Source organism: Parasteatoda tepidariorum, chromosome 3 (genome assembly GCF_982258835.1).
Source record: "Parasteatoda tepidariorum strain Cologne lab strain chromosome 3, Ptep-v5.0, whole genome shotgun sequence".
Lineage (NCBI taxonomy): Eukaryota > Metazoa > Arthropoda > Arachnida > Araneae > Theridiidae > Parasteatoda > Parasteatoda tepidariorum.
This window is the reverse complement of record NC_141757.1, coordinates 8,131,537-8,147,171: the sequence shown is the minus strand read 5'-3', so window position 1 is coordinate 8,147,171 and position 15,635 is coordinate 8,131,537. Positions and strand designations below refer to the sequence as shown.

Sequence of the window (15,635 nt, the reverse complement as noted above, 5' to 3'; positions counted from 1 at the left end):
TAAAATGAAAGCTGTGTGTTTTTAAGTTATACTATTGTATCCTATACAGAAATAAATACAACCTACAGCTGATAATATTAAGAAGCCGCCTACAGATGATGATTTAGTGCGGTATTGATCATGAAGTCGTGTTTTGCTGACTATATTAAGTCTTGCAGCAAATTTTGCAAAAAATAAGTGTATTGTACAAAAATGTACAAATGTAGCAACCTGCTAATATAATGTAATAAATTGAATGTACCCTGGAATTAGCTAAATACATAATTAACACTGTTTATTGCATACATTTTATTTAAATACAAAGACATATCTATAAACAATACAAAAATTACACAAATTTCTATTTATATTTCATATTCAATATAAAAATAATAAGGACAACAGAGAATTTAAATATTTCTGTCCACATAGAATCACTTGGGCTTAACAATAGAAGAGTTCTGAAGAACTTCAATAAATCAACTACAACAAACAATGCTTGACATTATTCAAAATCCTGAAAGAGAGGATAAAATAAAAATTATGCAAATCATAGATTTTAAGCAACATAAGTATTTTTGTGAAAATGGGCTTTTAAAACTAAAATTTTATCTTGAAAAGTTCTTGCTTACGTCATTTCATCTATACATTTTGACTCATTAAAATACCTATTGTAACACCATGCAGATATACACCATGCAGATATACACCTGCCTTATAATTTAGAAAGATTTTGAACATAAAAATCCTTTTTGAATGAAATTATTGAATAGTGAAACACAAACCCATTAAGATTGACACCTAGTACATGAAAATCTGGCTGTTAAATGAAAAGCTATTCAGGGTGCTCACTTTTTTTTATTTTGTGCACACCTTTTATCAGAAAATATTTAATTAATTTTCAAAAACTTACTGTTTTTTTTCCTTCTTTATTTTATGGTGCTCAATTTCATTGCTTTTAATATTTAAAATGATTATGAAGATTGATAAAATGATTATTCTAATGTAAATTATTGTTTCAAAGAAAGGTATAGAAGAAAAATTACTTTTAAATATATACAACTTACATACTGATATGAATTTATCAATCATATTTCTTTTTCGCTTTACTTTCATGATTAAATTTTTAATTGTATTCCTTTGACAAAAAAATTTCAAAATTTACAATATTTTTCGAATTAAAATATACATTAAAATGATAATATGTAATAAAATTTAAACCAGTTCAGCAATAAATGAAAAAATTTTGCTCAAAATTTGCTAGTTGAAAAAGCAGATAATTTTCCAATACTCTAATAACTTTATATTTTAATAAATTTTTACTTCAACGGTGATGATTTCTGAAATTTATATGTTTTCCGTACATAAAAAGAAAGAGAATTAGATAAGAACAGTTGTAATTAAAAAAAAAAAACTATCAATGACAGATTTGACTAAATCACAATTTCAATAATGTCTCTGTGCAACTGGTATAGATGTAAGACAAAAATTGACAAGTTTACATAAATATTATACATAACATTATTTACATCTCTGAAGAAATTTATTTTCGTCAATTTTTATTTTATTTATTTAGTTACTTTTTTAACTAAAAATTTTTGTTATATACTCCATTACCATGCCAACTACAGAGTTCTCCTTTAGATTAAAAAAGGGCATGGTGCTTCCTTACACAAAAGAGTACATTGAGTTTTGAAAGGGCTCTTACTTAACACCGTAAATATTTAACAAAATGTGTAATATTATGTAATAGCTGAATTTGATCTTCAACGATTGTTAAATTACCCTCTTATTTCAAAAATGAATTCTCACTCATTATCAAAATGAGAGAAAAATTTGTAGTTTATAAAAAAAAAGACATGCTAAAAGAGAATCACTGTGCACACATTTTTTTAAAATAAATAAATAAATATAAAAAAATATTTATTAAAAAAATAATTTAAACATCCCTTAATAAATTAATTAATCCTAACAAAGTAAATATTTATACTGGTATCAGAATCAAACCTATCAACACAGATAATTTTAAAAGTGTGTAATTATCATTTAAACATTAAATTTTTTTAATGGAATATGAACAAAAAGACATTGTCATCAAAGGGCAGTGAGGGCGGGTGGCTCTTCCCCAGGAAGTACACTGCATACTACATGCATTTTCATTTGATACAAAAAAATTAGTTGCCATTTTCTGTATATAGGTGTAGCAGGTGCTCCATATGAGCCACTTACAATATATACTTATCAAATTTTACTAAAAAATTTTGTAAAAATATACACGCATTAAGGGGCACAAACGAAAAGAAACAAACCTTATTGAAAACTAATGAATAATTTGGAGGAAAGCTGGACTGAAAGTATTTAACCTGTTTGATTGCCAGAGGACAGAAACAATCAACATTTCATTATGGAATTAAATTGGTTCTGGTGTTTTTCATCTCCCCTTACTCATAAGAGAATCGTAAGATATCTATAATTTTTTTGCTTCGCTCGCACTTAAATGTAAGTTTTGAGACTCTAAATGTGTTTAATTTTTAAACTTCTGTTTCAAGAAAACTTTTTTTTCTGAAAAGGTGAATTTTGCCTTAAATAAAAAGATTTTCTTTTATTTAAGAATAGATAAATCAGTGAAATGTAGGTGTTATTAACACTGCTTTTAAGTTATGATAAATTAAATTTACCTACACATTTAACTAATTTTTTTTAAGAATTTTTAACTTTTATGAGACATTTCACGTGCTTAGACTAAAAATAGGTTTTCTTATCGGAAAAAAATTGTTCTGCCAAATAATGTCTTCGAAGGCATTCAATACTATACATCAGTGTTTCCCAAACTTATGACTTTTGTGTACCCTTTCTAAATTTTTCGAAACTCTGTGTACCGCTAATAAAAAAATAAATGTATTTTTTACTATAAAAAAATTGCCTAAAAGTTAAAAATCACAACTGGCTGTTGACACCACTAATTATTAACTGTTAACTCTGCCAAAAATAGAAAAATACGTAATCGTAAATTTCACGGCTAGCATTGTTTTTAAATAAAATTTTCTGAAATTTTCGTTTGTTGCATGATATTTCACATAAGAGCGCGTACCCCTGCTAAACTGTTCCCATACCCCTGGGGGTATGCGTACCACACTTTGGGAAACACTGCTGTACATGTTAGTTTCAAGATGCTTCAAATCGGTACTTTATCATAACTTTTTTTTCTCTAACCTAAATTCAATCAAAATTTTATTGTGCTTAATATGAAAAAAATATTTTATAAACAAGAATATAAAATTTGGAAATATAAATTTTTTTTTCATTGAATAGGGAAGAGAACTATGCATATGAAAAACCATTATTAAAGTATAAAACAACATACAGTGACCTCTCACTTCTGCACCAGATCTTTTATGTGCCTTTTGCGCATATACAAAACTTTTCAAAGGTCCTTGATCATTATATAGGAAAATAATGTTAATTATCATTTGTTTATGCATAGTTCAGAAAATAAATATTTCAATTACGCGGGCAATTATTTTAAAAAATAGACAAAAATTTTAATTTGTTCTCTTTAAATAGGAAAACAATAATCACATTTTTTTTTAGAAAAAAGTGCTTACATTAAAAATTAAAGCAAATGAACAATTTTCCTAACAGATAAAATGAAATATGCTACTGGATCTAGTGAAATAGTTCATTTTTCTTCCCCTTGTGACTTTTCATGTTTATTGTTTCTAGGAAGACATTTTTTCTATGAACTTGAATAAGGTGTCTTATCTGTACAACAACCATATTGAAACCACCATATATATACCACCCATATGCTTTGAAAATTTATCATGTACAGTTTCTTTCCCACCACTGATTAAAACGTTAGTTTTTGGTAAATGAATGTTATAGCGATTACTATTATTCAGTTTCAGAGAAAACAGAGATGGCGAAAAAGTTTCTCAAAGTCATAAAAAAGAGTTAGAAGGATTAGCCACTACTCATAACTATTTATAGTTCAATTCAGCTATTGAAACTTTTCTTATTTGTATAAACTTACTGTTTCTGAAATCTTATGCACTTTTTCTCTTGGTCCCAAAGACTGGTGCAGAAGTGAGCATTCACGGTATTCTATTAATGAATTCTCTGAATGTATTAAAGTGCCCCTAATCCTTCTTTAAAATAATAAATAAAATAATAAATAAAATTTCTCAAAATAATATTAAATTGTTTATGCACATCAAAGATTTTGAAGACAATAAAAAAGATAAGTTAAATAGTAAATCATCGACTAATGAATTTAAAAATTAGTCTGTATCAGTGGAATTGGTTGATAACAGTTGTTTTTCTTAATTTAATTGATTTAAAATAGAACAGCTTCACATAAAAGCTGTTTTTTAAATTTATAATTGATTTTGAAGAAAACTCTACCGATTGATTATAATTAAATATTTATCTTTTATATGCCACCTATTGCAATCATCATTAAAAATTTGCATTTAAACCCTCACTGTGCTGCAGTAAGATTGACAGCAATCATTTTGCTCCAACCAACAGATTATGTAAACAAAATAAGAAAATTATCAAGAAAGCTGCCAGATTTTTTCGTTAAGCTCTGTTTCAGACTACTTGTAAATTTACTTTTAAATTAGAGTTCAATGCAATGAAAGAACATTGTGTGTAACAAACTAGTCATTATATCAGTCTATAACTTTTAAATAAAACTCAATATAAGGGTTTGATGTTTAGTGTAACGAAAAAAAGTTTTTAGGGACAAAATGACTATAAACTTAGCTTTCAGTGATTTGTTTGGAAGCAATCATAACTTGTTTTGTCAATAGAGTAACAGCTGAATTTGGAGCATTTCAGTTACTTGGTAAGCTAAGTCGACAAGCACAGAGCTACAGTACAGATTTTAGTACTCTAACTAGTCGGAAAGTAATATTAATCTCAATCGCAAGTTACGATTGTTACAAACATAAAAGCGATAAACCAATTAAGAATAATAGATGCAGTAAGTAATAAGAAAACTTACAAAAATTCACGGAGGACTGGCACAGGCTTTCCAACATTTAAAGAGCAAGAAAAAAAAAATAGTTTTCATACGGTATTGAGCTATATTTTGCATTCACTATAAAAACTCGTTAAAATTCTATGTTTTTTATGTCAATATTAACTTGAGATCTACAAAAAAAAAACAAAAAAAATTTCATCGAACTTTCAGCAAAACTTTAAAAAGCATTACACAACGGACACACAGAAAATTTGAATAAAATTGTTAAGAAATCAGATTGAGAAAAATAACTTGCAGGTCAGGAAACTTTTTAGATGGAATTGTCAACAATAAAACAACAAAATTTTATAAGTTTGACTCTAGGATCACAAAATATAAGGTAAGCATTGAAAATCTTTCAAATAGTTAATTGAAAAACTTTAATTTCCACTAAAAGATTCGGTGCAAAAAATGACTATAAATTTAGCTTTCAGTGATTTCAAAGCAATTATAACTTGTCGTTTTTAGTTAAATTAGCATTCTTTGTTTTGTCAATATTTTTTATGCAAAGGGTCAGATGAGGATAAGGTCCACTATACATAGGGCAACTTAGTTAAAATCTTTAATGTAAAAATTAACTGAAAATGTGTCATAAAACAATAAAGAATATAATAGTTTGTTACTTCAAAAAGAAAGTGGTTGCTTTTCTTTGCTATTAAAATTAATGATTAATATCTTTTAGAATGTATGAATTAATCAAGTACAAACAATTTTTTTAAAAATTAGGACGAGAGAAGGCCTTTAGAATAAAAAAAAAAAAAAAAAAAAAACAGGCAAATAAATAACTTACTTCGGACTCTGGCTGGAGGTTTGGATACAGAGGAAGGCATTGACTTACAGGATGAACTGGTAGAAGACAGAAGAGAAGATGAAGGGTTGGGATTCAAATCCTAGAAGCGAATCAGTGCCGCTCACCTGCCGAGAAACATAAGATAATGAATGACAGATACATAAAAATAGAAATTTAAACAAAAAATAAATATAACTTTCAAAAGTAAAAAACTTTTGGATAAAACATATTTCTTGAGAATCCCACTATATCATGTTCTTTTAGTTTTATTACCAGGCAGTCAAACATTTATAATAGAAATTTTTGAAGTATCTGGTAAGACTAATTTTTATATAAAAATTTTATTACAAAATTTTAACCATTTGCCGGCCTTTTATCAGCCACCAAAGCTTTATCCAATGCTTCGCACAGCACTCAAACCAAGAAAGAACTGTTCATAGGCCTTGGAGATAAAATTTAACATGAAATTTGTATTTAATAGTGGTAGTTTTTTTTCTACCTTACGACAAGAAACTTAACTAATATCAAGAAAGAAGAATAAAATTGGAATAGTAATCAAGTTGTAAAATAAAAAATAAATAAAATGCTACCATTAAAGTTCATTAAATTTATCTGACAAAGCAATTAAAAATAATTAAATATTAATGTACTAGAAATTAACTTTTTTTTTTTTTAACAATTAGACCTATAAGCTAACAAATATCACTGCTGATGTCATCTGTAAAATATTTGAAAATATGAATTCTCAAAAGTTAAATTTAAAACAATGGGTTATGCTTAATCAAGCAGAAAATTCCATTTTTTTTGTTGCTCATTCTGCTTGAACAGATTGTCATATATTGTTTGAACAATGACAGTGACATTCTTCGTGCTCCAGATTATTGATATGCCAAATGTCATTTGCTTTCGGACGGCTGATTTATGAATCTCATTCATTGTAGGCATTCATTTATGTATATATATATATATAGAATTTCTTTGTCTAGTGATATTTATTATAAGGATCAGACCATAGCTAATGAAATTTAAAATTTCTTTCATATTTGGAAAAATAAGTACTTACATAATATTAACTTGTATAATCACAAAACTAGAGAACTAGTAAAACTAGGGATCTAGGAACATTCTTTCAAAATAGGTGATCGTATTTTAAAACAAAATGCAGATATTTTAAGTTAGCTTTGCTACTATCTTAAATTTACAGAAGAAGTCAGAGTGGTGCAAAACTTAAATTTTGCTGTCTAGACAAAGGAGGTATTGTTTCTGATGAATTTGTTCATGTTAAATCGAAAAATAGAAATCAAATCCCAATCAATAGAACTAAAAGTTTAGAAGTTAATGTGGTTTAATGAAAAAAACAATGCAAATTTAGACTTATAAATATTTAAGCATCTGACATTGCTGCCTGAGCAAGTGAGGTATTGTCTCATACGTTACATTTAGTCTAAATTGAACACGATCAAAAGAAAATAATTAAAATAGTTGCTCTAAATCCAAACCAAGTTGTTAGAGTAAGACCGAAATTTGAAGATATTCAAAAAGTTAATGATGAAATAAAAAAGAAGAAAGAAACATTTTCGCAAAAGAAACCCAGACAGTCCAAAATGTGTTTAGCAGAAGACAAGAGTTTTAGAGGCTTTATGTTTTGATTTACACTTTTTAACGCAGTCTAGAGAAGTGATTTTGAAAATCAAAAAAGACAATACCCAAAATATAAATTTTAAAATTTAGAATAAAAAATACAATTTTACCTATTTGTGTGTTTAAAATTGCTATTTAAACACGTGAGATATTATTATCTGCATATTGTTTCATTCTGAATGTGATTTTAAAAAAAAGCCAAAAATACAAAACTAGAAGTTTTACCTGTAAAAACTTTTAAATTACCCTTTAAATAAAAAAAATTAATATACATGAGGCATTGCTATCAAATATCTAGTTGAATTTAGAATGCTTCATAGTTTGGAAGTTATAAGGGTTTTAATGTCCAAATAGGTTTAACTCATTATCTATACCTTTTATGTATGATAACTCTTAAAACTATTAAATTTTTTATCCCATTTATTTAGGTTTTGATTTAATTCTATAAGGCATAAAAAATTATTAAGCCATACTTAATGTGTTAGATAATGTTTAAATTCCCTCCACACCTTCCAGCTTAACGTTATTCAACTTTTTATGACTTACTAAGATAACGTTTCTTTCTAATAAAACATTTTTCGTTGTTGTTTGGTTTTTACTGCATTTTTTTTAACAATCTTTACAGTACTATGATCATTTTAAGTACTCAAAGAGCTTTTCTTTTGTGTTCTTTTAAATGCACAAATTTTTAAAAATTATTATCATCATCATTACTTTTTCCCACATCTTGTACCACTGTCAAGACAGGAAAGCAAATCTCCAGTTGGCATTAAAAGTAATATGATCATGTAGTACATAGATATTTTATAATACATAGACACTCTAACAGCTGCAGACACCTTTAAATAGCTGTATAGTTGTTTGAAAACAAAAGTTAAAAGAGTGCACAGGGACTTGAACTTTACTTAGCACCATGCATATATACTGTATTAAGCTATTGCTTTATATAGAAACTCCCCTGATTTTGATGTACTTTAATTAAAAAAATAAACATATGTAACATACATGAAAAAAATAAAAATAACCAATCATTCAAATGGTTTTATAATATCTGACATAAATCCTTACAGAATAAAAACTATCCACTTAAGTTAGTGTTTGAATACCGATATTTAAATTTAGAAGTCTAACAAAAAGTTTTTCTAATAAAAATGTAGGATTAGTCAATGTTCAAACAAAAACTTGGTGGCTCTTACAAACTCCCACGATTGCACCACATTCTTTTCTTTTAAAGGTTGATCTTTTCGCAAAATAAACTTATTTTACAAGTAAAATAACAGTTATTGTAATTTTATATTGGAGCATTTTCTTAATATATTATATATAAAATAATATGAACGATTATCTTGACTTAAAAATAACAGACTGCACCCGAGAAAAAATAAGTTGAAACATAGGGAAACAGAATATGTGATACAATAGAGGTTTTGTAGTGGGCCAATGACAAATTTTTTTAAAAAAAACGACATATTTTGGAACAGCAAATATATGAAAGACTAATTTCAAAATAGACATACGGTAAACTAAGAAACATATAATTTGGTCTATTTAAATGTATTAAAGGTTTTCAAAAAAGAATTATAAAATATACTCTTTTTATTTTCCAAATTACTTAAAAACAGAAAGTACATAGCAGTAGCTGATATATTTCAACACACTTTATTAATGGAACATAGAACGATTCTTAAAAAGTTTGAGATCAAATATGTACAACTCTATAATGAAAGTATAAGAATAATTCAAGTTTTTATCAGATAAAAATAAACCATTTAATTTTTAAGCATTATATAATGCATATATGCAAATAATATTTTTGAGAGGAATTTCTTTTAAAACATACAAATTCACTAACTTAAAATTTGCTCATTTTTTAATAAAATGATTTATTGTTAAATATCAAAACATTAGAATATTCAATTTCTTATAAAATTTATTCATGGTCTAACTTATAGTAAATCGAAGTAATTATTTTAATGGTAGTTAATAGAAGTAAATATTTTAATAGTGGCTGAAACCTGAGCAGAATATTGGGGTGGGGGGGAATCTAAAGTGTATAGTTAAAAAAAAAAGAAAAAAGTTTCAGCGTATTTAAAAATTTATATTTCACTCTCGTGTTTTCTACAGCAAACTATATAAGACAAACTAAACAATTACTTACAAGAATGTGATGATGCAAATTATAATTGAAAAAATGGTTTTCATGAATTAAAAATATTATCAATGCATGCAAAAAAGTTTGCTTCTAGCCAGGGTAGAACACATCTTGAAAACTCCAATTAAAACGAAGTTAAGCTTGAATTAAAGAACATGTAGCTAAGATAGGGATCAAATTAAACAAGCGATTAAATTTCAGAATAGCTGGGACACGCTATTGGTCGAAATTGACATCACAATTTGTGAGAAAGGAGATGGTATGTATTGCCTGATGCGATTTTGAAAAAGTGCTGAAATTTTTTCCTTAAAACAAGTTATTTCTATGATTTTCTTTATTTTTATTTAATCATTTATAATTGATTTTATTTCAATTTCAAGATATATAACTTCATTACTTTTGCACTGTGGTGTGACCGTTAAGTTGTTCACCTTCTACCAGAGAGGTCCAGAGTTCAATTCAAATTTCCTCATCTAAAAAGATTAATAACTATTTAATAAGTCTTATTTCATTTATGAATTATAATTTTTTTAATCAAAATTAATTCTTTTCAAAAAATTAAATTTTAAAATAAAAAATTAATGGATGTTTCATATTTATTTTTTAATTGAAATATATGGATTATTCTTCAACTAATTATAAAATTTTAATGTGAATTTCAAAATATTGTGGTTATAAAATAGTTTAAGCATTTTTTTTACTGAATTTTGAAATAAATTTTTTTTAAAACTTAAATTTTAAATTATGTACTATGGTATTTTCCCTTTACTTAATATTTTTTCTTTTTATTTAAAAAAAATTATTTTTGAAAATTTCCATGATGCCTTTCCTTAGAACTATGTTTAATGTAATTTTCAGTTCCACATAGTTTTCCAACTTAAAATACTTTAATCTATATACAAATCAAGAGAGAAACTAACGTACTTTCTTACTCTATGACTTTCCACACGCTAATGGGGAAAGCATGCGAAGTGTTGCCATAGGTAGTGAGTTCTGCTTTACGCCACCTGCAACCCATTTCGATCACCAATAGCTACTGATATTTTTTTGTTTTTAAAATAATTTATAAATTGAATAAAACATTAAATAGCTGCAAACATTTTTAGAAAAAAAAGTTAGAGATAATAAATATTCTATCAAAACCCAAACATTTCAGCAAAAAGGGAAAGTCTAAACGCTACATCACAAATGCAGGTAAGCTACGAAGTTTTTGTTAATTTAAAAGTAAATGAACTGAAACTTTAATAGGGAATATTTTACCCTTGGGGGCTATTTCCTTGTATAATTGATATAACTTTTTATATTAGACATTTTTGTGTGCCATAGTTGTAAAAAACATTAATGAAAAAAGTAACATTCAGCAAAAGTAAACTTTTATTATTAATTTCATTTATTTTCCAGCTTACCTCTGGAAAAGGAAGAATCGCTTATCCTCCAATCTTTATATTATATCCAAATTCAACAAAGAAGACATCAATGTGACCAGTGAGATTTTTTCATCATTACCAGCCCATGGATTAGAGACCTGAAAGTAAAAAAATATTTAATTAAAAATAAGACATGAAACAAAACAAAGAGAACATGACTGACACAAATGGCAAAAAACCAATTTCTTAAATGTTACAAAACACGAAATACACATGTTTGATAAAAATTACGACCTGTGGATGAATTAATGGGTCCTGAAGACGAATTCTTGGCCATAGGATGGCGCCACTGAAAGAACAAGAATCGCACACTCTGCCTTAAATTTGCTTGGTTTCACCAAGCAGGCTTGCCCGTATGGCAAGTCGCATTAGAAACAACAACAACAAAAAACCTATTTTGTATGTGAAACAAAAGAAGAATTTGGAGTGAGGCTGAGAATTTGGAGTGTGGCTTTCACTTGAAAGCAGTTTATATTTGAATAATGACAGTATTTATTTCTAAATTTTTTACTTCAGGATTAGAAATGAGAGGATCCCTTTCAAACATTTTCAGATGAGTAGGAAGTACATCTTGATTTGATTTCTTTGATCCATCACCTAAATAAAATAAATATCAACATTTAAGTTATTTAGCAAGTACCACAATCAATATTGAATCCCATAGGAAATAAACTTACGCTTGGAGTAAAGAATTTTTCCCAATGCATGAAACAGAAACAGAGAGGAATCCCTTTTACTACCATCTTCAGAGGAAGATACACTCCCTTGCACAGATAAGGGCTTCTTAAAGTCTTAAAAAAAATATTGATAATTTTAAAATTGAAAAAGAAAATTAATAAACATCAACAAAAGGAAATGCTAACCCTTACAAGATGCCTACAGTGCAAAGAGTTGCAGTTAAAGTCATCAAATTTAATGTGAAAATAAATATGAAACTTCTGAAACGTTTTTTTATTTTATTTCCAATACCCACCCATGTTAACATTTTGTCAATTTAGACATTTACAGTGCAGATTTGTTGGCCACTCTTTCAGGTGTACCATATTAGGTGGGCCAAAGTTTGCTCTCACAGTAAGGACAGATACTACAGAGGATTAAAGAACATCCATGCTTTGCATGGGATTCTAACCCAAAACTTTCCTGGTGCAAGGTCAGTTCCCTGACCCCTACATAGTCCGGTCACCCCTCTTGAAAGTAAGAGAAAGAAACAATTTAAATTTTAATTAATCTTTCCTTACACAATATGTTATTATTGTTTTATGATTTTTGCTGTATTTTTATAAATTAAGACATTCAATAAACTGAATATATCACTCATTCAGAGAAACAAAGTGAAGTGTTAAACTAAGCATCCTACAAGTTCTGTTTTTTTTTTTTTTTTTTTTCATGTAGTTCACACAATTTTCAAAATGCTTTAAATTACGACAACCAAGAATCTTTAGCAGCCATGAAATTCATATAAAAATAATATTTGCACTCTTATTTGAAATAGAAATGACAAAAAAAATATTAAGTGGCTTTTAAAGTGTCAGAAAAAAATATAACTTTAGTTTCAAAAACTTAATGAATAAAGAAAAACAAATTCTTTTTCTACTTTTTCTGTTAACATTTAATTTCTTTAGTTGAAAGTAAACTTTAATGTCATTCAGTCATTTTCCTACTTCTGTGAACTTCGATTGCATTTTCTTTTCTTTTTTCTGGATATTTTTAAATAAAAATTATTGAATAAATTTTTGTAATTTTACTCTTTCACTTTTAAATGGGAATATTTTTTCTCTTTCAGGAATCTTTTAATTAGATATAATATTTTTAAATGTTTGTTCATAGAGTTCTGTTGTTTTAAAAAATAAGTAATTTAGGTTTCTTTTCTTTTTTATCAAATATTTTTTATGCTTGAAATATATATGTTTAATTTCGACTGAAGATTTTTCACATATTTCTTCTTTTTCTCCTTTAACATTAAAAAAATTTAATGCTTAAGATAACATATCTCTAAAAGCTTCTGAAATTTTTTAAATCACTCTGTAATAAGTGTATTGTAACATTTTGCATAGGTATGAAGTTTAAAAAGTTATCTTTTACTCCTTATAAACAAACAATATTCAATTGAAATAAAAAGTTAGAAAGCAAAAATAAGCAAAAGGAAATTTTAAATATATGTATGTTAACAAATGCTAACCGAAAAAATTTGCTAACATACATATCTTTAAAATTTCGTTTTGCTTACTTTTGCTTTCTAACTTTTTGTTTCAAATGCTTACATAAGACAGATTTGGTTTTAAACTGCTTTTAGAGCCTTACCATTTTGACTTATTAATTTAACCAAAAATTTTTATCTTAAAATTTCCTTAAACCAATTTCATACTCTAACTGCAAACAATATTCATAATACTCAATACTCCCCAATAATTTTTTTTTTTTTGCGCTCTAAAAGTTTTTGTGCTAACTGTTTTTACTACTAACTAAACTAAAGTTTTGCTTATTTTTGGTTTCTAACTTTTTATTTCAATTGTTTACATAAGACAATTTTGGTTTTAGCTGCTTCTAACACTTTTCCATTTTGACTTATTATTTTAAAGTTTTAACCTAAAATTTTTATCTTAAAATTTGTTTAAATCAATTTCATACTTTGATTGCAAACAATATTCATAGCGCTCAATACTCTGTAGCAATTTATTCATGCACTTAAAAAGTTTTTGTGCTAACTGAAAAAAAATGGGAAAAAAAATCTTATAAATATATAAACATTTAAGGGAATAAACTTTAAAGTTTCTTTATTTTTATATGATAGACTTCAACAATGTTTCTAAGTTATTTTTAAAAATGAAATAAACATAAAAGTCAAATCTAAGATAACACTATCAAAACCATAGTGCTTTTGTGACACACAAATTATAAAATCACATAAAAATTATTATTAATAAATGCATTAATGAAAGTCTATTATATAATGGAAGTTCATTATATGATAAACTTTAACAATGTTTCTAAGCTATTTTTAAAAATGCAATATAAGTAAAAGTCAATACCAAGATAAACCCATCATAACCATAGTGCTTTTGTCACACACAAAATAAAAAACTACATAAAAATTAGAATCATTATTATATGCATTAAAAAAGTCTATAACGTCTAACATATAATGGAAGTTCATTATATGATAAACTTCAACAATGTTTCTAGGTAATTTCTAAAAGTGCAATAAAAATAATCCTATCAAAACCGTAGTGCTATTGTCACACAAAAAATAAAGAATCACGTAAAAATTAGAATCATAATTATTACATGCATTAAGGAAAGTTTATAAAGTCTAACAAAGAATGGAAATTCATTATATGATAAACTTTAACAATGTTTCTAAGTTATTTCTAAAAATGCATTAAACATAAAGTCAATCCTTAGATAATTTTATCAAACGCTTAGTGTTTTTGCAACACGAAAAATTAAGAATCATATGTTTATAAAAATTAGAATCATTATGTAGATAACGTACAAGACATGCACATGAACTGCATAGAATTTATGGCATTCCGTATATCTCCCAAAGAATCGGCAACAATATTTTCAATTTCAGACTTGCTTATTTTTTTGTAGCAGGAATGTACCTAAAATTTAAAAGAAATGAAACTTATTAATTTGTCTCCTTCGATGAGATCTGAAGTTTAATGCAGGAGACACCTTACCTTTTGTGAGTTATTAATTTTTGTGAGCACTTTCATCATCATGGTTGGGGCAATTGCATTAAAACTAAAAAAAAGTAAAAAGTATTCAACAAAAAAATTATTAATAACATGCAAAACACAAAGCTTTAAAGCAAAATTCATTGAATTCATAGTTTTCAATAACACAAAATAAATTAGATACTTATACAAAATAAGCATTAATAAACAGTAAAACTATTTACTGAAACTTTTTCTTTTGCATTTATAAATGTGTCCATTTTAAAAAAAAAGCCAACTTTTATTTAATAGGGAAGCAATCATTTGATGTTAGTTGGCAATATCTTCTAATTTTTAAATGTATATTTTTGTAATTATGAGAGTGCTTAGGGTTTAAAAATGGTTTACTTTTGTCAAATCAGATAACGGAGGCTCACAATTGTCATCGGTTAACTGTATTTTTAGTTGAAAAATGCTCATTTTTAGGCACTCCATTCTTCTGAAAATCCTAAAATGTACCATATTTAATATAGTGGTTGGTCAACAAACATGTTCAAATACGTTATGTTACAAAACAAATCCAAAATACTAGGTGATAGAAAAAAAAATATTACATAAAAACTGTAGTGTATCAGTAAAAAATCTGTTCCCTGGTCTATCTCTGTTTAATACACATAAAAGTAGCACTACAATAAAACTATTTACCTAATATTTTTGATTTTCAAAGAAAACTGCAGATCCTTAGGAAAAAGAGAACCTTCAAGACTTTCTCCTTTAGCATTATCACTAATGATGAAATTGACTGGATGATAAGACTGAACAGCGTACCTCCTTTTGAGAACAAACACTTTGTTTTAAAATAATGAAAATATGTAAGCACTCAGTAAAAAAGATAATAATATTTTCGACAACAAACATATTTGATGTTTTCATATTTATGCAACATTTTGGTATGTTTTGA

The 15,635-nt window shown here is 26.6% G+C and overlaps 1 protein-coding gene across 7 annotated transcripts in view; it reads right to left on the bottom strand.

Annotated features, from left to right (window-relative positions):
* Positions 1-273: 273 nt before the first annotated feature.
* LOC139424848 (cell cycle checkpoint protein RAD17-like) overlaps positions 274-15,635 on the bottom strand; it is a 33,069-nt gene continuing 17,707 nt past the window's right edge. For 3 of the 7 annotated variants that reach the window (XM_087158743.1, XM_087158747.1, XM_087158748.1), the window contains exons 6-13: positions 15,380-15,505; positions 14,699-14,762; positions 14,509-14,620; positions 11,693-11,806; positions 10,995-11,612; positions 9,986-10,061; positions 5,796-5,920; positions 274-496 (exon numbers count right to left, since the gene is read on the bottom strand). In XM_087158743.1, coding sequence (XP_087014869.1) covers positions 11,485-11,612; positions 11,693-11,806; positions 14,509-14,620; positions 14,699-14,762; positions 15,380-15,505 — 544 coding nt within the window. In that variant the 3' untranslated portion in view covers positions 274-496; positions 5,796-5,920; positions 9,986-10,061; positions 10,995-11,484. The remainder of the gene's footprint in view (positions 497-5,795; positions 5,921-9,985; positions 10,062-10,994; positions 11,613-11,692; positions 11,807-14,508; positions 14,621-14,698; positions 14,763-15,379; positions 15,506-15,635) is intronic. The other 4 variants (XM_087158745.1, XM_087158744.1, XM_087158746.1 and 1 more) reach the window with 4 other exon arrangements.